This window comes from Nannospalax galili, unplaced genomic scaffold (genome assembly GCF_000622305.1).
Source record: "Nannospalax galili isolate Female #2095 unplaced genomic scaffold, S.galili_v1.0 scaffold135, whole genome shotgun sequence".
Lineage (NCBI taxonomy): Eukaryota > Metazoa > Chordata > Mammalia > Rodentia > Spalacidae > Nannospalax > Nannospalax galili.
This window is the reverse complement of record NW_008338998.1, coordinates 3,568,578-3,588,427: the sequence shown is the minus strand read 5'-3', so window position 1 is coordinate 3,588,427 and position 19,850 is coordinate 3,568,578. Positions and strand designations below refer to the sequence as shown.

Here is a 19,850-nt window from a genome sequence, read left to right as displayed (position 1 = left end):
ACATAATAAAGAAAGGGTGGGGCTTGAAGAGATGGGTTAGTGGTTAAGAGCACTGACTGCTCTTGCAGAGGACCTGGGTTTGATTCCCAGCACCCACATGGGCGCTAACAGCAGTCCAAAACTCTAGTTCCAGGGGATCCAGTGCCCTCTTCTGACCTCCGTAGGCATTATGTGACACGAGTGCACTTACATACAGGCAATACACTCATACACATAAAATAAAAATAATAAAATGTTAAGAAAAAGAAAAAGAAAGGGCTTCTGGTTAGAGTTATGGAGGTTGTAGTCCATAGTTGTTTGGTTTGAAGCAGCTTGCCACAGCAGTAGTATAGGGAGAACAAACTACTTACTTCATCACCAAGGAGAAAAGAGACAGACAGGAATGAGTCAGAGTTCCATATCCCTTTCATGGGCACACCCCTAATGATTTAAGAGACTCTCATAAGGGCGCCCCCAGTAGTGCCACACTGGGAACCCAGCTTGGAGCCAAGATCCATGTTGGAGCACCCTTATTCAAGCTTCATAATTTGCCATAATCTTGGTCTGGTACTAGGGTTGCAACATCAAAGTTTGCACAGAACAGACTGGCCAGGTGGGTGATTTTCTGGCTTTCAGTCCTTGATGAACTGGTGGTCAGCCTTAGCTTGCTGGTATAGGTACCAGTTCTCTGTCAGCTTCTAGCCACACTCTTTCTACTCATTGTACTGTGGTTTCTACTTTCTACCTACGAGTGACCACTGTGTTCTGTTTGCTTGTACTCCAGGTGCAGAAGGACTCAGGGTGGAGTTTGACCGGCAGTGTTCCACAGAGAGACGCCACGATCCTCTCACAGTCATGGATGGTGTCAACAGGATCGTGTCAGTGCGGTCAGGTGAGGAAGAGAGGGCAAGCACGGCAGTCTCCTCGCTCTGCCTCCACAAACAGGATGCTTAGCATGTATGGGTCATAGACCACTTCTTCATTCTGTGGTAACTGTAAGGAAAGTACTAGAAGGTACTGAGTTGTAAAACAGTAGGTTTTTGTCTCAGTACTTTGAATAAAATATCACTTGTGATGTAAGCTTCACACTGTGGTCAGAGATGGTTATTAGGTGACCAATGAGATAGCTGTGCAGACAGTTGGAGAACCATAGATGTGTGAGTGACAGTGCAGGGCCCGAGTTTTGTATTGACTGATTGCAGTGCAGTCGTGGCTTGTGGAATGCTTTCTCTGGATGCTGGGCATCGAGTGGAGTAGGTAGATAGGAGGCACTGTGTATGGTCTTGTCAGTCTGCTGAGCTCCATGAGGTCTGTGGAAGAGCAGGCTAGTGAACTCATCTAAAAACTGCTCTGATCAGTTTAGAATTGTTAATGCAAGGGTGTGCATGTATATTAGTCTTTTTAGACCTTTATGGCAATTGTTCCCCCAAGTCCCCACCCCCTGTTGCTGAGGATGGAACCCACAGCTTTGTGCATGCTAGGCAAGTACTCTACCACTAAGCTGCACCCCCAGTTCCCAGACTTCTTTTATAAAGGATGACAAATTTTCCCTGTGAAAGGCCATATGTAAATGAGGCTTTGTGGGTTGGATGTGGTATCTGTCTTACCATCAGAATATATGTTAGTGAGCCTCTGGCTGTGCCCCATGACATCACTTAAGTTCCTGGTTAAAGTGGTACAGTGACCATGGACACGTTATTTTTCCTGGCACTTTGACAAATGTCTGTCATTACAGTTCTTAGTGGTATTATTAGATATGCCAGGTCTCTCTGCTTTCAGTAGGAAGCCCAGCAAGCTGTACCTGTGCTGCTGCAGGTGGTCTTTAAGCATGAAGTTGACCAGGGTCTCTGCAGCTCCTCTCCATGGCACCACAAGCCCTTGGATCTGGCCGGGTTGCTCCACTCCTTCCTTGAGTGCATCTTCAAGGAAGTTCTCAGTCATGCTGAATTGTATACAAGGGCCCTTTCTACCATTGCCTGACTACCTGCTGTGCTCAGAACATCCCCTAAACCCTGACCTTGGTGTGTGTCAACTCACCCCTCAGGCCTCTCACACTGCATCCTAATTGTGTGCATAATCATTTCCCTGTTGGGCAGTAGCTCTTTGGGGTCAGTGTTCATGTGCTCTGGAGTTCCCTAGTAGGGAGAAGGTATGCATTCACCACAGTGGTGGCCCTGTGAATATAAGCTTGAGAGATCTTGGGCTAGAAGAGCCTGCTGCCCCTCTGACCTGGTATGAACAACTTTGCTGGTTGGGTGATGGAGTCTCCGTAACTCCAGGGTGTATTTTGCTCTGCTAGGCCGAGAGTGGTCTGACTGGTCCAGTGAGCTGCGCATACCAGGTGATGAGCTGAAATGGAAGTTCATCAGTGATGGATCTGTGAACGGGTGGGGCTGGCGCTTCACAGTCTATCCCATCATGCCAGCTGCAGGTAAGAGAGGGGCTCTGCTCATTAAGGTTTAATCTTTTGCTTGTTACCCAAACAAGTGGAACCATCTATAGTCTTCATTCCGTGACTTAAAGACTGTCTTCTGCTAGATAAAACACTGGGATAAAGTAGTTGGAGGCCCTGCTGGAGCAGCAGAGAGCATCTAAACCATCCAGCTCTGAGGGCACTTCGAAGTCTTCACCCCTGATAGAAAGGCGTTGGTACTAGTTGTATTTCTTTGAATTTGGGGGTCAGAGTTAAAATGTCAGTTTAAAGCTCAGGGTTAGAGACAGAACTCAGTGGTTGAATGCTTACTTCACGTGCACAAGGGCCTGGGTTCAGTTCCCAAAAAGGAAAGCAATCAAAGAGCTAGGCTTATGTGGCTGAGAGTGCTGTGGGCATACTTTCCACTCAGTGTTCCAGTTAGGAGTCCAGTTGGTGAGGTTTTCCATGGAAGGTGGTCTGTACCATGGCACACAAGGACATTTGTAATACTTCTTCACAGGCCCTAAGGACCTCCTCTCCGATCGCTGTGTCCTCTCCTGCCCATCCATGGACTTAGTGACCTGTCTCTTGGACTTCCGGCTCAACCTCACTTCCAACAGAAGCATTGTGCCTCGCCTCGCTGCCTCACTGGCTGCATGTGCGCAGCTGAGTGCCCTAGGTGAGTGATACCTCCATGGCCACATCTGTTTCCCGGGGTGAGGAGAGTAGCCCAGTTTCTAATGTTCCTTGTTTGCTTATTTCAGCTGCCAGCCACAGGATGTGGGCTCTTCAGAGACTGAGGAGGCTGCTCACCACAGAATTCGGGCAGTCAATTAACATAAACAGGCTGCTGGGAGAAAATGATGGGGAAACAAGAGCTTTGGTATGAAGCTTTGGAGTGGTTTCTAGACCTGTGGCCTTTTAGGGATAAAAGTGTTGCTTTGATCATTAAAACCTCTAAACCATCAGGAAGAATTGAAAAGTTACTCCTGAGTGTCAGGAGGCCTTTTTTACATCCAGGCTTTTTCTTGTGCTACTGAGTTCAAGCTGGACTGATTTACTTTTTTAAACCTTTACATTGACCCCTGTGAATACAGATCTACAAGTCTGACTCTCCAAGTCTGACTGGTCACATCCTTTTTATTGTTCTGTCTGAGATGGCTTCAGTTGTTTTTAACCATAGAAGACAGGGTTTATATGCCAAGGAGAGAAAGTTCCCGGGGAGTGGCTGTTGGAAACCAACACCAGGTGTTGTGAATGTTGACCTTCCCTTCTTCCATTGTGTGCAGTCCCCTGTAGCCTTTCTCTATTAGTTGAGATTCAACAAGCATGTTTGTAAGAGGGGTGAAACCTTTTATTCATAGAAACAAAACAAATGTGGAGCTTCCCTGCACTCTGGATTTCAACAATAGAATATTGTTTTGTTTTTAAGAGCTTTACAGGCAGTGCTCTTGCCGCTTTGGTGAAAGGCCTTCCAGAAGCTTTGCAAAGGCAGTTTGAATATGAAGATCCTATTGTGAGAGGTGGCAAACAGCTGCTCCATAGTCCATTCTTTAAGGTAATATTTGACATTTTTTTAAAAGTGATAGTGTAGTTCTTTGAGCGAGCCACTGAGAGCTATCATGTGTGGTGTGTAGTGTTTTAGGTCCCTTTGAGAGCAGTCGATAGGTGTTGCTGAAGGTTATAAAAAATATCTCAAGTGGTTATATGATCAAAACCTTTATACCACTGTTAGCATGTTTTGAAATGTATAGATCTTCTTAGTTAATGTAGGCCATGGTCACTGTAGCTGTTGTTGGTCTGAATTCCTAGGTATAATGTGTGTCACCAGATGCTGTTTGGAATGACTGTATCACTCATGACGTAATAAGAAACACCAGAATAAGGGTCCTCAGAAACCCTGGAATGGTGACCAGTGACACTCTGCTCACCATGTAGCACAAGTTGGAGCAAAAATGTTGGTTGTATTCCCAAGCATCCTTGTATGTCCTGGTTTGATTTCTGTTGCTCTTATAAACATCATGACCAAAACCAGCTTGGGAAGGAAAGAATTTATTTCATCTTATAAGTTATAGTCTATCATTGAGGCAAACCAAGTCAGGAACTCAAGGCAGGAGCTTAAAGCAGAAACTGAAATAGTCCATGAAAGAATGTTGCTTACCAGCTTGTTCCCCTTGGCATGCTCAGCTACCTTTTTTATTTAGCCCAGACCCACCTAGGCTGAAGCCTAGGGGTATTGCTGCCTACATTGGACTGGGCCCCCTACATCAATTTCCAGTCAAGAAAATGCCTCACAGACATGCCCACAGGCCACTCTGATAGAGATACTTCTCACTTGAGGTATCCTCTTCCTAAGTATGTCAAGTTGACAGCTGACACTATGGCAGTGTTTTTCTACATTTTTGTTGCCTGCAGGTCCTAGTGGCTCTTGCTTGTGACCTGGAATTAGACACACTCCCTTGTTGCGCTGAGACACATAAGTGGGCTTGGTTCCGAAGGTACTGCATGGCCTCCCGTGTTGCTGTGGCCCTGGACAAAAGAACACCATTGCCTCGCCTCTTTCTTGATGAGGTATTAAATGTTATTTTTGGGATTGCTTTTGAAACATGAAAACATTTTGAAATTGAAGAATAATGAAAAAATCCTAATATAATGAGATATAATTTGTTTTGCAAAGAAATAACATAAAGGAAAAAAAGCTCCTAGGTAAAATGAGTACTCTTTCATGTGAATTTCAGTTAAAGTTCATTTTTAGTAAAGTAAGCTATGTAGACATTAAATAAATAAATATATAAAATAAATAAAAACATTAAGCCATCTCAAAGTTGATATGATAATACTGATTTTTCATATTCACTATAAAGGATGATGTTGATGTTGGCATTCTTTCATGTTTCCACTCCAGAATTCCTCCTGTCTTCTTACGTTAATAGTTTTATTCTTTGTGCAGACAAGAAGGGAGTAAGGCAAAGTCTCACACTATAGCCTAGGCTGGACTGGAACTTTGTAGCCAAGGCTGGCCTTAAACTCCTGGCTCAGCCTCCCAAGTGCTGGGGTTGCAATGTGAGCCACTCTGTCTTATTTGTATGATTCATAATCTCATAATAATGTTATCTAGGTCGCTAAGAAAATCCGTGAGTTAATGGCAGACAGCGAAAATATGGATGTTCTCCACGAGAGCCACAGCATTTTTAAAAGAGAGCAAGATGAACAGCTTGTACAATGGATGAACAGGTTATTATTTCAGATTCAAGAAACAGTGTTGTAAGCACTTGCACATGTAGTTCTTATGTCAAATGTTCTTTTAATGTTTGTCGTAGGCGACCAGATGACTGGACTCTTTCTGCTGGTGGCAGTGGAACCATTTATGGGTGGGGGCATAATCACAGAGGGCAGCTTGGAGGCATTGAAGGTGCAAAGGTGAAAGTTCCTACTCCGTGTGAAGCCCTTGCGACTCTCAGACCAGTGCAGTTAATTGGAGGAGAGCAGACACTTTTTGCAGTGACAGCCGATGGAAAGGTAAGGGGCACATTTTACATTTTTCCTGTCACACTGTCATTAAAATTGAGACAGTTATGGCTAGTGTTTTTTTGTTGTTGTTTTGGTTTTTGGTTTTTTTTTTTTTTTTGGTTCTTATACATTTAAGGATTTGTATTTAAATACTGTTGGAAGAGTAGCAGTATTTACGATACTGTTGCTAGAAGCAATTAACAGTTCTAAATATTTCCGTGCAATCTTTAGATGTAGTTTTAGATCTTCAAACCTTTTTCTTTTGAAGTACATCACATTCATTAGATGTATTTCTTTAAAGAACAAAGCACTGTTGTGGCCAGTGTATAGGAATAGTTGATTTTTTATGTTGCCTTTCTCCTGTTAGGCTTACTCTTGTCTTGTACTGCAGCACCTCACGATTTTTTTGTAGACAGCCATAATTGGTAAATGAATTTTTATTCCTTTCCACTTTACCTGCTTATATTTTTTCCCTTTTGAGTGGGAGGGAGGGAGTTGCATCATGATGGTTGGGAATTAGAGTATGACACTGGCAGGAGTTGTGGTCCTGGCCATGTTCTGGTCTTTTTTGTTCTTATTGTTACGTTTTTTTGAGACAGGCTCTCTCTGTAGCACCAGCTGTCCTGGACTTCACTATGTAGAGTAGATCAGACTGGCCTCACACTCTCAGAGATCCATCTGCCTCTCTGCCTTCCCAATGCTGGGATTGAAGGCATGTGCCACTATGCCCAGCCCAGCCCCCCCCCCCCCCCAATTCTTGTCTTAATCCAAATGTTGGAGGAAACACTGTGATACAACATTCTTATCTGACTAAGGAAATTTCCTTCTGTTTCTATTTATGAATGAATACTGATTTTTGTGAAATAGCTTTTGTACTTTTTGATATTTTCATAGGTGTTTTTTTTTCCTGTAGTATACACTATATCACATGAATAGATTTTCTCATTGAACACATTTTCTTTCTTTGGATAAGTACAACTTGGTCAGGTTCTGTTTGTTTTTTGTTTTTTGTTTCTGAGTGTCTTATGTATGACTTGGTAGATCTATATTATGAGATGCAGTGTCTGTCTTATACATTGGTTATCTGTTCAGCTTAAAAGAATACATTATAGTCACCTCACCCTTTTTTCTGGGTCAGGACTAGAAGTGGCACAGCTTGGTCTCTCAATCTAAGGTCTCTCACAGGCTACAGTCATATCCCTGTAACCCTGCCTGGCCTGGGACTCACTATGTAGGCCATACTGGCTTTGAACTTAAAGAGATCTGCCTGCCTCTGCCTCTCAAGTGCTGGGATTAAAGGCGTGTGCCACCATACCTGGCTATACATGAAAGGATTTAGTTTCTTATGTGGTGTAGGGTTGAGGGAGGCCTCAGTCCCTCGTGAGTGGAGACTCATTGGTGGGGACTCTCCTTACTCACATCTTTGCCATGTACCTTTTAAGCATCTTACAGCATGGCAGTTAGCTTTGTCAGTGGGAAGCAGGGAGAGGCAGACAAGTACATCAAACAGAGAGAGATGGGAAGCAAATGAAGTTCCAGTCTGTGTGAGGAGTTACAGAATTGACTGTGCTGTGCTCCTGTAAAACTTACTTACAAAAACAGATGGTAGGGCTGTGGCTGTAGATCATTGGTAGAGTATTTGCCTAACATGTGCAAAGTCCTGGATTTGAGTCTGAACACCATATGAAATAAATCAAAATAAACAAAAATAAAAACAAAAGAACAAATGTTGTTCCTGATTTGGCTCAATGGCCATAATTTGCCAGCCCCTGTTCTAAAGCATAAATTTTCAGCTGGTAGTTATTTTCAGGTAGTTTATTCAAGGTTTTATTCTTCTGTTTAGTGACTTTATTGTTACTGTTTGGGATGGCAACAGTCATATTAACTTTTACCCAAATGAAGGTAGTTTTCTCTGTGGCTCTTTTTCAGATCTTTGTTTAATAATTTACAGTTTTACTGTGATAAAATTGTCAACTTATGTTATTTTCCCCAATACTTTTCTGTTTTTCTTTTTGCCAGTAGGTAAAAGAGAGAACTTCGGGTGGGGGAAGGGAAGTGCTGTAGGTTGAGTATTTGGCTTGAGAATGGATCTTTCAATTTGTCTGTTAAATTCCAAGATACTATTTTTTATTCAAATGTTTTCTCATGTTGTCTGTGTGGTCTTTCTGTAAAACTCTAATTGATATTAGCGTGAAAAGGCTTCTTCCCCCCAGCCTGCTTCTCGTCTCGTGTTGGATGATTCTGTAGCTGAGTCTGGAGTACTCCGATTTCTCTTCACCTGTGGACAGTCTGCTACCTAATACAACGAAACTTTGTTCTTTGTATTTTCATTTCTGCTCATTTGACTTTGGGTTATTTTATGTCCTCCCAGTCCTTGAATGCACTTTTGTTCTGCTGGCTTTCACTTACTGTCCTTCTTTCCCTTTTTATGCTGTGGTGGTTTAATGAGTGGATCATTTCCCTTAGAATGTATGTACAAATTACTTGAGACATTGTTTGAAATCACTCATCCATGAAAGATTCATAAACTTGAGATTTCACCAACTTAACCCATTATAAAACCTAATTTTCTGCAGTTCACAGGTGGAATCAATTCATATTGAAAGCCGGCTTGAGAGTCAGTTTTGTGGATGGATTCTGGGTCTTCCCTTCTAGGTGCTCAGATGGAGAAGACAACTTTGTTGTTTTCCCCTTTTCATTAGTGCCCATGTCGTTCTGTAGTCTCTTCTGACCCTGTGCACTCAAGGTCTTCAGAATCTTCCCTAGAGAAGCTGGTTTGGGGGCTCATTTGTGCATCGGAGCTTTGCTCTCATTTCCTGTTTAGCCCTTATAATTTCCTTCCTCATTATGTCAGTGCAGTAACACATTTGAAAAATGTTTAAAACAATATGAAACAGCATTTGAATTTCTGCCATGTATGTTTACTATGTATTTGGAAATGGTAGTCTGATCTTTCTTTTCTCCTAATTAACAGTAAAGATGTTTTGTGTTCCCAATTAACCACTTAGATTGAAAAAAAGAGTATTTTATGTAATGTGACTTACTTGCTACATCGATGAAATATTACAGTGTGTATCTTTTCTATGAGATGTTTTTCTGGATGGTATTGTCAAAGATTTATGTATACTAGCTAATTAAATCTTTTTGTTTTTCTTGGTATTAGTTGAGGTTGGTAGTCTAATAAAAAAGCGAAAATATAGCTGGGTATATGCCTGTAATCTCAGCACTCGAGGAGCAGAAACCAGCCAATCTCTTGAGATCAAGGCCAGCCTGGTCTACATAGCAAGTTCCAGGCCCACCGAGGCTATAGGGAGACTCTGTCTCAAAGAAAAAAGAAAAGAAAAGAAAGGAAGGAAGGAAACCATTCCAGATAGAGGACCTTATTTTCAGAGTATATTTTGTGACTTTGGGATGTAGAATAGTTATCATATTTTCTTTTATTTTTGAAGTTTTGTTTACATTCATGTATTAATTTTCAATCAGTGTAGTGAAATACCTGAAATAACTTCTGAGAGAAAAGGTTACAGAAATTCTAGTTCATCGTTGGTTATAGTGGTTGTTTGCCACACTGGTGGTAGTGCCAAGTGGCCACCATGGGAGGCATGTGTTGGAGCAGACTTGATCACATGTCATGAGTCAAGAAGAAGATGGGGCTGGAGAGATGGCTCAGGGGTTAAGAGCACTAGCTGCTCTTGCTGAGGACCTTGGTTCGGTTCCTACCCCCCACATGGTGACTAACAGCCACCCGTAACTCCAGTTCTAATGCTCTCTTCTGGCCTTTGTAGACATTGCATGCGTGTGGTACACTTACATACAGGTAGGCAAAACACTCTTATACCTAAAAGACAGATAAGTAAAATTAAAAGGAGAAACAAAAAACCGGGAGGTGGAATATGGTCCTGCAGTTCCCTTTGTGGACCAGTCACCCAAGGGACTTATATGTCTCACCTCCCAAAGGTTTCTTCTCCCAGCACTGCCTCCCTAGACACTTACCGAAACCATAGAAATGTATAAAATCTTAAAATTTCCTGTGATTTTTTTTTTTAATTTTAAGTTTCATTTCTCAGTGGTAAAAATGGTCTAGAATACTGACTACTTTGAGTAATTACTAAATGCAGGTATATTTGGATAAAAATCTGTTGCTATTACTTTTTCTCAGCTCTATGCCACTGGGTATGGTGCTGGTGGAAGACTTGGGATCGGAGGGACAGAATCAGTGTCTACCCCAACGTTGCTGGAGTCCATTCAGCATGTATTCATTAAGAAGGTTGCTGTGAACTCAGGAGGGAAACACTGCCTTGCTCTGTCTTCAGAAGGAGAGGTTTACTCTTGGGGCGAGGCAGAAGATGGGAAGTTGGGACATGGTAACAGAAGGTATTATGTGAAAACATTATCTTCAACATTGTTTTTCTTGGTGTATTTTAATGCTGATACAGTGTATTGGTGCTTTATCTTTTAGAACAGTTGCAACAGTCTTTGCAAATTAAAAAGTAGCAATAACTTAGTTGCCAGAAATCAGTTCATGGACTCTTATGCCTCTCTGTGTGAGTTTACCTATATGACTCCTATACTGGGAAGAAAAAAACTCAAATCTTCAGTTTTTGGTTTACAAATTTGCAAGTATTAAGAATCTTTTTATCCTTCATCTTGTTACTGTGCACAGAATCAAATTTGGTGTTTTATTTATCATTATAAATTGTAAGTACAGAAGAAATTACAGAAGTAATGGAGAAAGACACAAAACTGGCACCAGTCTTCAGCCAAGGAACCAGTTCCATTTAGTTTTTAAAAGTAATGGCAACTGGGCTGGAGAGATGGCTCAGTGGTTAAGAACACTGGTTGTTCTTGCAGAAGACCCGGGTTTGAATCCCAGCTCCCACATGGCAGCTAACAACTGTAACTCCAGTTCCAGGAGATCCGACAGCCTCTTCTGTCCTCTGCAGGCATTGCATGACACAGGTGCACTTAGCTTCATGCAGGCAATACATGCATACACATAAAATCAAAATAATAAAATATTTTTTAAAAAAAGTAATGGCAACTGCCAGCCATATTGGACTAACAGAGACATATTCGAGAAATGTCAAAAAACATCAGACAAAATATACAAGAGCTCAAAAGACGTTAAATGTCTGCAATGTAGTGTTGTATTAAGTGGGTTAGCTGGTGTGTAATTGTTCTCTGAGAAATAGGAAACAAACTGGATCATCTTTAGTAGGTTTCCAGGCCACAGAACAGGAAGGAGAAACCCAGGCAGATTGTGGTAGAATCCTATAGTTTAGAGAACTGGATGGCCAGAGAAGATGAGATGTGTAAAATGTGCAGAGTACCACAAGAGCTATACAGAGACCTCCAAGAACAAGCCACACAAGATGATCGAAGGCAACATTATTGGTGCTCTAGTAGGGCAGGAGACTGAGCTCCTAGAAACCTCATAACTCAAAGTATTAACTGGAATGCAAAGAGCAATACCCAATAGCAGCAGAAAATGAATCATACCCTAACTGTTGCTGTGATCCCTCTACCAAAACTTAAAGACTTGAGACAATCTTTTTATAAATAATAAAGATCAAAGTTCAAGATTATTTTTGTTAATAGAAATAAATCTAACGTTTATAAAGGTAACTTTACAGTGTCTTTTATCTACTCAAAAATTGCAGGTTTGCAAAAGAATAAGAAAATACAGCCCATATGAGAAGAAGACTCAGGTGACACTGATTCAGAAATGACACAGTGATGTAATTTATTAGAAGTTATTTAGCCACATACCATGTCTTCAATAAGCAAGAAAAATTGGAGAATGTTAAGTAAAGCCTGAAAAATTATTGAAATGCCCAAATCAAAATCCTGAAAGTGAAAAGTAGAATTTCAGAGAGAAAAAAATGCATTGGGTGGAATTAATGGCAGATTAGACATGTAGAGGAAAGGAGCACAGGTGAACTGGAAGAAACTGTCCAGAGTGAAACACAAGAAAAAAAGAATATGCAAATGAACAGGAAACCAGTGAACCGTGGGGACAACCCCACTTGCCTAATATATTCATAATTAGAGTCCTTAAACAAGGGGCAATGGCAGATTTTGAAGAATAACAGAAAATCCAAGTTGAATAACTGCTATAAACACATATGTACAAGAAACTTTAAGAATCCCAAACAAAAGAAGCACCAGAAAAAAAAAAACCACTAGAAATGGAATACAAAATGAAACAGAAACTACATCGAAGTAAACTGACAATAGAAACTCCAGTCGAGTCAGATTAAGCTGTGGTAGGTTAAGGTGTATTATATATACTCTTAAGAAACCAGTAACACAAATAACACAACAAAGTATAGTGAAGTCACAAAACATTAAAAGAAAAGAACAGATAGTACAAGTAGAATACAAATAGCAAGGTGTGGGCTTAGACCCAAATATGTTAATAATCATATCAAATATAGTGATCTAAACATTTAAAAGTCAGAGTTTGGGAGCTGGGGGATGACTCAGCCTATGAAATGCTTGAGAACCTTAATTTGATCTCCAGAACCCATGTAAAAAAATTAGTCATGGTGGCACACACTTGCAATCCCAGTGCTGAGGAAGTGGAGACAGATCCCTGAGGCTCACCTGACAGCTAGCCTAGCCTGCTTGGTAAATCCCAAGTCAGTGAGATGTCTCAATAAAAAAGGTGGATGTCTCCTGATGGATGACACCTGAGATTATCCAATGGCCTTCATCCGTGTGCACACAGGTGCATGTACACAGTGTACACTGAACTTAAAATCAAAATGATGGGAAAATCTACCTTGCCAGTATTAACCCAAACAGCCCTAAAACATTTGCATTAATGTCATGTAAAATAGGTTTTCACAGCAAAGAATATTGATATGACTAAAGAATGTTTCTCATGATGAAGTTGTCAGGTCATCAGTTGGATACAGGACATGTTAAACATCTCTTGGACATTGTAAATAGATGAAATTAAAAATGTTGGAACTAACAGCGATTGTGAATTAGACAAATCCACAGCTGTAGTCACAGTTTTAAATACCTTTCTTTTCATAATTGTTTAAAAATCAGGTAGATAAAATGTATGAAAGGGATGGAAGACTTGATTAACTGTTAATTAACGACCTAATTGATTTTTTTTAATACTGTGTGAACAGAAGACCCACATTTTCTTGTATACATGGAATATCTACCAATACAGACTATAATTTGAACCATAAAAGCAGCAAATCTTATATGACAAAAGGATTCAAGTTATACAAAATGTATTCTATGTCTGCAAGGACATTCAATTAGAAATCAGTAATAGATCTCTGGGAAAATTTCCCCAGTGTTTAGAAAGCAAATAAAATATTTTTGTGCTTTATTTTAGCCAAAAGGCATAGAAACAATTAAAATATAAAAATAACTGATGGATCAAAGAATGAATCAAAAAGAAAATGAGAAATAATTTTAAAGAGTGAAAATGAAAACAACCTACCAAAATGCATGAGGTCGGCAAAAGCAGTACTTGGAAGGAAGCTTATAACATGAAGTCCTAGTTTAAAAATAGTAACACAAGTAATCCAAAACCATGACCATAGTATCCTCATTAGTTACTATATGAAGAACAAATGCAACTCCAGGTGAGCCAAAGAAAATAAGTATGAAAAAATCAGAGCAAGAATCTTTGACACGGAGAGCCCAAAATAATAGGGAAGACCAAAGGGGATGAAACTGGTTCTTGGTAAACCTCTACTAAGGCTGATGGTGAAGAAGAGATTGCAAGTCACAGCAATGTTAGAGCTGTAGGGGCTTTCACCACACAGTATGCAGGTATTAAAAGACTTCAAAGTAAGACTGGGGATATCGCTCAATGGTAGAGCATTTGCCAACCATGCCTGCCATGCTGGAGGCCCTGGGTTCAATCTGTAGGACCACCAAAATAAAATAAGGTCTTAAAAATTAAACAACAACAACAAAAGCCTAGCAGCAGCCAGGTATAATGGTGCATTCCTGCAATCCTGGTACTTGGATGACAGAGGCAGGATGATGGCCACAAATTCGTGGCCAGATTGGTCTCCTGGTCTACATAGCAAGTTCCAGGCCAGTGAGAGCTGCATGGTGAGACCCTGACATAAATAAAAGCAAATGTCACAAAGTTTAATGAGCAGCTTTATGGCAGCAAACAACTTTTTAGATGAATAAGACAAACTCCTCAAAAGACATACAGATTCAGAAAATTAATTTCCTGAAACACATCTTCTGAACCAGATGAGTGGTAGTTTCTGGTGTAATGTAACTAATGAATAATTCTAATAATTCTTCACATACTTCTTCAAAAAATTGAAGAGAAGGGAATTCTTTGCTTCCTTTCTTTTTGTTATTGTTATTTGAGACAGGATCTTGCTATTTAACCCAGGTTGACTTTGAATCTATGAACTTTCTGCCCAGTCTCTTGAGTGCTGCTGTTACAGATATGTGTCTGTTTTCTAACCTTCTTTATCTTTGTTGTGCTTGGACCTTTAGCATGCTAGACAGGTTGTCTACCACTGAGCTAAGGTCTCAGACCCTAACTCATTTTTTGAAGGTAGCTTTACTCTTACTCAGATGTTAGGAAAATACAAATCAATATCCTGCAGGAACATACATAGAAATTTAATATCCTCATCTCTTAAGAAAGAAAATCTAACAATATACAAAAGGATAGTACTGTATGATCAATTGTATTTATGCCAGAAATCATAAGATTGGTTCACATTGGAAAGTGAATCACTATTTAAAAAAGAACACAATTTATAGCTCATTGGGTAACCTGTTTTAAAACATGTAAAACCCATTTTTGGCTCATAAGCCTTCTAAAAACAGATTGTGGGCCTGATTTAAAACTGAAAGTCCTACTTTTTGGAATTGAAGTATCCTTTGTAAACAAAGACAAGAAATCATGAAATTTTTACATCAGCTCTAAATGGTTTTTCTTTATTGACTTAAAAGTTACTTGACAAAGAAAGCAATGTTTAGAGGCACACATTGAATAAATAAGCAGCAAATAAAATGTTTAAATTTAAAAATATTGAAGAATAACAATATATTTCAGTTACATTTGTTGTATTTTCTTGCAGTCCATGTGACCGCCCTCGTGTTATTGAGTCATTGAGAGGAATTGAAGTGGTTGATGTTGCTGCTGGAGGAGCCCATAGTGCCTGCGTCACAGCAGCTGGAGACCTCTATACGTGGGGCAAAGGCCGCTATGGCCGCCTGGGCCATAGTGACAGCGAAGACCAGTTAAAGCCCAAACTGGTGAGAAGGCATCATGTTTAAAAGCCCAGGTTCAGGCTCAGGTGGCTGCTCATGCCCTAGTGTAGAAGCGAGATGTGGAAGGTTCCTCTCTGGTGCGTCATTCCTTTTATTGTTGGGGCAGAGGTCAAAGGCTCACCATTTACAAGTGTATCTTCTTGTTGATGGAAATAAAAAACCATCTTGGTATGTGAGTTCCTTATAAAGGAGTGAATGAACTGCCTATATGGTGGTATAGAGTTGGCTTGTTTGGGACCTTGATACCTGTTTCCTAAGGTTCAGGTATATATTGCTCAGATAGAGGAAGGTGTTTTCTGTCTTACCTTACGATTATTAAGATCAACTCTGTGTAGAGTTTTTGATTCTCCAAGCAGAAGTGCTGTAAGCCTTCCTGTAGTGTTTGTCACTGTGCTCTGTAGCTTAACCCCTGTACCCCCTTTTTTTTCTGAAGGTGGAAGCACTACAGGGCCACCGTGTCATAGACATTGCCTGTGGCAGTGGTGATGCCCAGACACTCTGCCTCACTGATGATGACACTGTCTGGTCCTGGGGAGATGGAGACTACGGCAAACTTGGCAGAGGAGGCAGTGATGGTTGCAAAGTGCCCATGAAGGTATTTCCTGTCTGTGCAGCCTTCTGAAGCAATCTTAATTGCTTTCTCTTCAGTGTGCTCAGGAACATGCTGTTCTTTGTGGAAAGTACACTGGGTTATTGAGTAAAAGTGGGGCTGTTTGGTGTCCCCTTGGGATAGCATGTAATCCAACAGGGTCTGAAGAGCCTGTGGTTTTATTTAGTTTGTAGATCTGTTTGAAGTATAGTGGTAACGTTGTTTCTGCTCACTTCAGTTTACTGTGGTACATAGAGGCCATGCCATCCAATGTGAGATCTATACTAGAGCTTGGAAACATTGCTTCTGGTGGATATCCTACAAGGAGCCAAGAGAAGAGGTCATTTAGTGCCAAGTCTCTAGGCTAGCATTAGGGGCCATTGCATTGTACCTTAGGAGATGAATGACTAGGCAGTTTCCTAACACCATCAGACTGCCTTTTGCCTGGCTCAGTATATGGATGATAGAGGTCAAGTGAAATAGTGTGTTTAGTCATGCACTTGCTCTGTGGCCTGCCATGTGTGAGCATGGCAGTGTGGAACAGTTAAGAGTACAATGCATGGACTCAGGGGCGTGGTGCAAGGAGAAAAGACTAGAACTTGTGTGTGCTCAGTGTCCTTCTTTCTGGACTGGGGGAGTACAGATGGAGAAAAGAGCCTCAGGGAGCATAGGAACCCTTAGGGGCTGATGGGTGGTGCACTCTAGAGTCCCCTAGATGAGGGAGGTCCTGGGTCCAACCACATAGTTTTTCTTCTGGGGTTGCTGTTGATCAAAGAACAACTCTTTCAGTTTAAGTCAGTTAAAATTTTAAAAAATTAAAATTCATAGCCAGGCATGGTAGCATTTGCCTGTAATTCCAGGAATTATAAATTCAAGACCAGCCTGGGTTACATATTGAAATGCTAAAAGAGAAAATATATATTCCAATATATATTCCCTCATTCACACTGACATGCTGAATGTGGCTGTATGTGGATCAGGATGGCCTCCATTTCCTATATATATGTATGTGTATATATAAATATATATTTATATATATAAATGTAAATATATTTAACTGTAACCTCTATAGGTTACAGAGGGTTTCCACTTTTATAGAAAAATGGTTACCTTGGACTTGTAACTAAGGAAGGCTTTACACAAAGCTTTGCACCTTTGAGGATAAGGATGCTAAGCATGGGAAGAGATGGAAGAGGCTATTACTAATGATACTGTGACAGGGCAGGGGCCTAGAGAGACTAATTAAGGCAATGTAAAAAGACCAAAAAATATGTAAAATTAAATATGAGAGTTTAAGTAGGTACACATTCAAGAGATCACAAGGAGCAGGGTTTGATGGGTAAGGAAAAGTGATGACCAGATAAGTGAGGCCTAATAGGACCTTGGATGTAGGATGTAGAGGGCAGACATTGGGTGTGCAGGGGTCGGGGCAGGTCATGAATTGCTAACCAAGGGCATGTTGATTGTGTCAACCTGGACAGATGGACAGGACCCAGGTATTCCTGACCATCTTTCCCCTGCTGTCTGGGCTGCCTCCTTGTGGGCTTCAGGGTCTGACAGGGGTGGCAGCAAAGCTGAGGACCACACAGAGATCGATACCTTGTTGACAAAAAAGCATAACTCTCACCTTAGAAGTCTTACCTCAGAGGGGACACAAGATAGTTTATTCTGGAGCCAGATATGAGTGACCACGGCTCAGGAATACAGATTCAGGTCCCCAAATTCCATGTTCCAACGTGGTAACAGTTTCGTGAAGTTTTTATAGTAATGGAATAAAGATAAGTCATAAATCAAGACACCCTTCATATAGAAACAGTTGGCAGATTAAGCAAAAGAGAAATCTCAGGTGTAGGCCTCAGTTGCTATCTGATGGCATTCTTAGCCTTTTGACTGATGGGAACTGTTTCTTTTGTTAATATATTCTATTAGTCGCAAGATGTTAATTCAGAAGCAGGTGGGCAAGGAATGGCCATTTGGGGGTAAAGGTAGCCTGAGGTAAATGGTAGGTAGCCTCTGGACCTGCAACATCCAGACTCTCTACTGAAGTGTTAATCAGTCAATCAGCTTTGCGGGGAGTTCAGTTCAAGATGCAGGATTTTTCTGGGAACTTTTCCATCCCAACCTCCAAGTCGGTTTGGGGAGAAAAGACTGTAGACTTCACATAGTAACATGTGCTGGGTCCTATGGTGCATGCCAGTCTGCCTGCCATCAGTCACATGTTCCTGCTTGCTTCCTGAGATTAGTTATGTGACATATGATTTTTAAAGTTTTACTAAATACTCTACCTTGGTACATATTTTCAGAATTGTTGTTAGACTTAATTAGGTCTTAATATAATTACTATAGTCAGCAGTGACCTTGATGGAAATCCCTGATGAAACTTTTTCCCTTTCTAGATCGAGTCCCTTACTGGCCTTGGAGTAGTTAAAGTGGAATGTGGATCTCAGTTTTCTGTCGCTCTTACCAAATCTGGAGCTGTGTATACGTGGTATGTCAGATTCTGTTTCAATACTCTCACTGAAACCAGATTTTTAATTGAAGCTGTGTTAACTGCCTTCTCACTGCTGCTGTAGTAGTCTGGGATGTGGGTGCTGGAGTGTAGAGCTTACACAGGAGGGTGGCAGGGTCAGATGACCATAACCAGTGAGGACCATGCTTTCCTTGTTTGCAGGGGCAAAGGTGATTATCACAGGCTGGGCCATGGATCTGATGACCATGTTCGGAGACCTCGGCAGGTCCAGGGGCTGCAGGGGAAGAAAGTCATTGCCATCGCCACTGGCTCCCTGCACTGTGTATGCTGCACAGAGGATGGTAGGTGGGAAGCCCTACATTTCAGAACTGAGACCTGTAAATATTAGGTTGCTTGAAGTAATGCATACTGTATGTAGTTCAGGGGCTAAGGGCTGGATTTGGCCCCATCATCTTCAGCCCCTGGTGTTACACCCATGTATATGTTGTGATGTATGTGGCTGTATAGGAACAAGCTAATAGAGCAGGCCTGAGACACTGTCCTCAGACAGGCCTGCTGTGGGGTCTGCCATGGCATCTGGGAACACAGATCTTGGGAGGGTTCCCTCATTTCCCCAGATGTGCCTGAACTGTTTGTATGATGTAGTCTGTGGAGAAACCTGCTTTCTTCTGGGATCTGGAGTTTAGGATGTGCCAGGTGATTGTGTAATCCACCCCAGTGAAAATTCTGCTGTCTGTAACCAGCTTCCCTGGCAAACAGTACTTCACACTTGACATCATACCTCAGTGGTCAGGTCGTGTTTCCTGTGCAGCTCACTTGTAGAGACTCTGGAAGCTTGCACCTGACTTCCCCTGCTTTTGCCCCAGGTGTCTCTCTTGCCTGATTTTGCTCTGTATTATTTTCACTGTAACAAATCATAACTGAATACAACTTTATGTTGAGGCTTATGAGTAAGTCCTAGCAGTGAATCACAGGTAGTTTTGGGGAGCTTGAACAGTATCGAAGAGACTTTCCAAGTGGAATTAGGGTTGCTGAACAGCTGACTTTACAAATGGAAATGACTCTAGGTTCTTGGGAAGATCCAGAGTAATCACAGATCTTTCAAGTCAGTAAAGGAGACTGAGGAGTAAGCAGTAGCCAGAGAAGCATAGGACAGACGTTCAAGAGTGGGAAGTGCCCTAAATACTAAATGTGATTTTTAGGCTGGGAGGGTCATGATGGTTTGCTGTAGCAGTGATGGAAAGCTAGCCAACCAACATCCATTTATTTATTTGTTTTTAATATATTTTTATTGAATTTTTGTGGATTTCATGCAATACATCTTAATCATACGTAGCTCCCCTTCCCTATCTGCACCCTCCCCATAGCTTGCCCACAGGACTTCATGCATTTGTCATATATGTTAAGACCTATTGAGTCAAGTTTGTATACCCAGATGTCCCTTATTGTGAGTTCATCCACTGGAGCCTGTTCAGCCTGTTTAGCGTCACTCCCTTGAAGAAGATCAACTCCCCCTTACCCAGCAATGATCAGAGGCCAATATTTTCTTGACAAAGTTGTAGCCCATTTCCCCAGTTCTATGCTGGTTTTTGTCTGATTGAGTTTTC

The 19,850-nt window shown here is 41.2% G+C and overlaps 1 protein-coding gene across 4 annotated transcripts in view; it reads left to right on the top strand.

Moving 5' to 3' along the window:
- Herc2 (HECT and RLD domain containing E3 ubiquitin protein ligase 2) overlaps window positions 1-19,850 on the top strand; it is a 209,536-nt gene that overhangs the window by 172,413 nt on the left and 17,273 nt on the right. For all 4 annotated transcript variants that reach the window (XM_029563803.1, XM_008833640.3, XM_029563802.1 and 1 more), the window contains exons 71-83: window positions 764-871; window positions 2,279-2,410; window positions 2,913-3,071; window positions 3,157-3,275; window positions 3,825-3,950; window positions 4,808-4,963; window positions 5,511-5,626; window positions 5,713-5,911; window positions 10,062-10,276; window positions 14,992-15,169; window positions 15,618-15,779; window positions 18,170-18,261; window positions 18,445-18,584. In XM_029563803.1, the coding sequence (XP_029419663.1) occupies window positions 764-871; window positions 2,279-2,410; window positions 2,913-3,071; window positions 3,157-3,275; window positions 3,825-3,950; window positions 4,808-4,963; window positions 5,511-5,626; window positions 5,713-5,911; window positions 10,062-10,276; window positions 14,992-15,169; window positions 15,618-15,779; window positions 18,170-18,261; window positions 18,445-18,584 (1,902 nt within the window). The remainder of the gene's footprint in view (window positions 1-763; window positions 872-2,278; window positions 2,411-2,912; window positions 3,072-3,156; window positions 3,276-3,824; window positions 3,951-4,807; window positions 4,964-5,510; window positions 5,627-5,712; window positions 5,912-10,061; window positions 10,277-14,991; window positions 15,170-15,617; window positions 15,780-18,169; window positions 18,262-18,444; window positions 18,585-19,850) is intronic.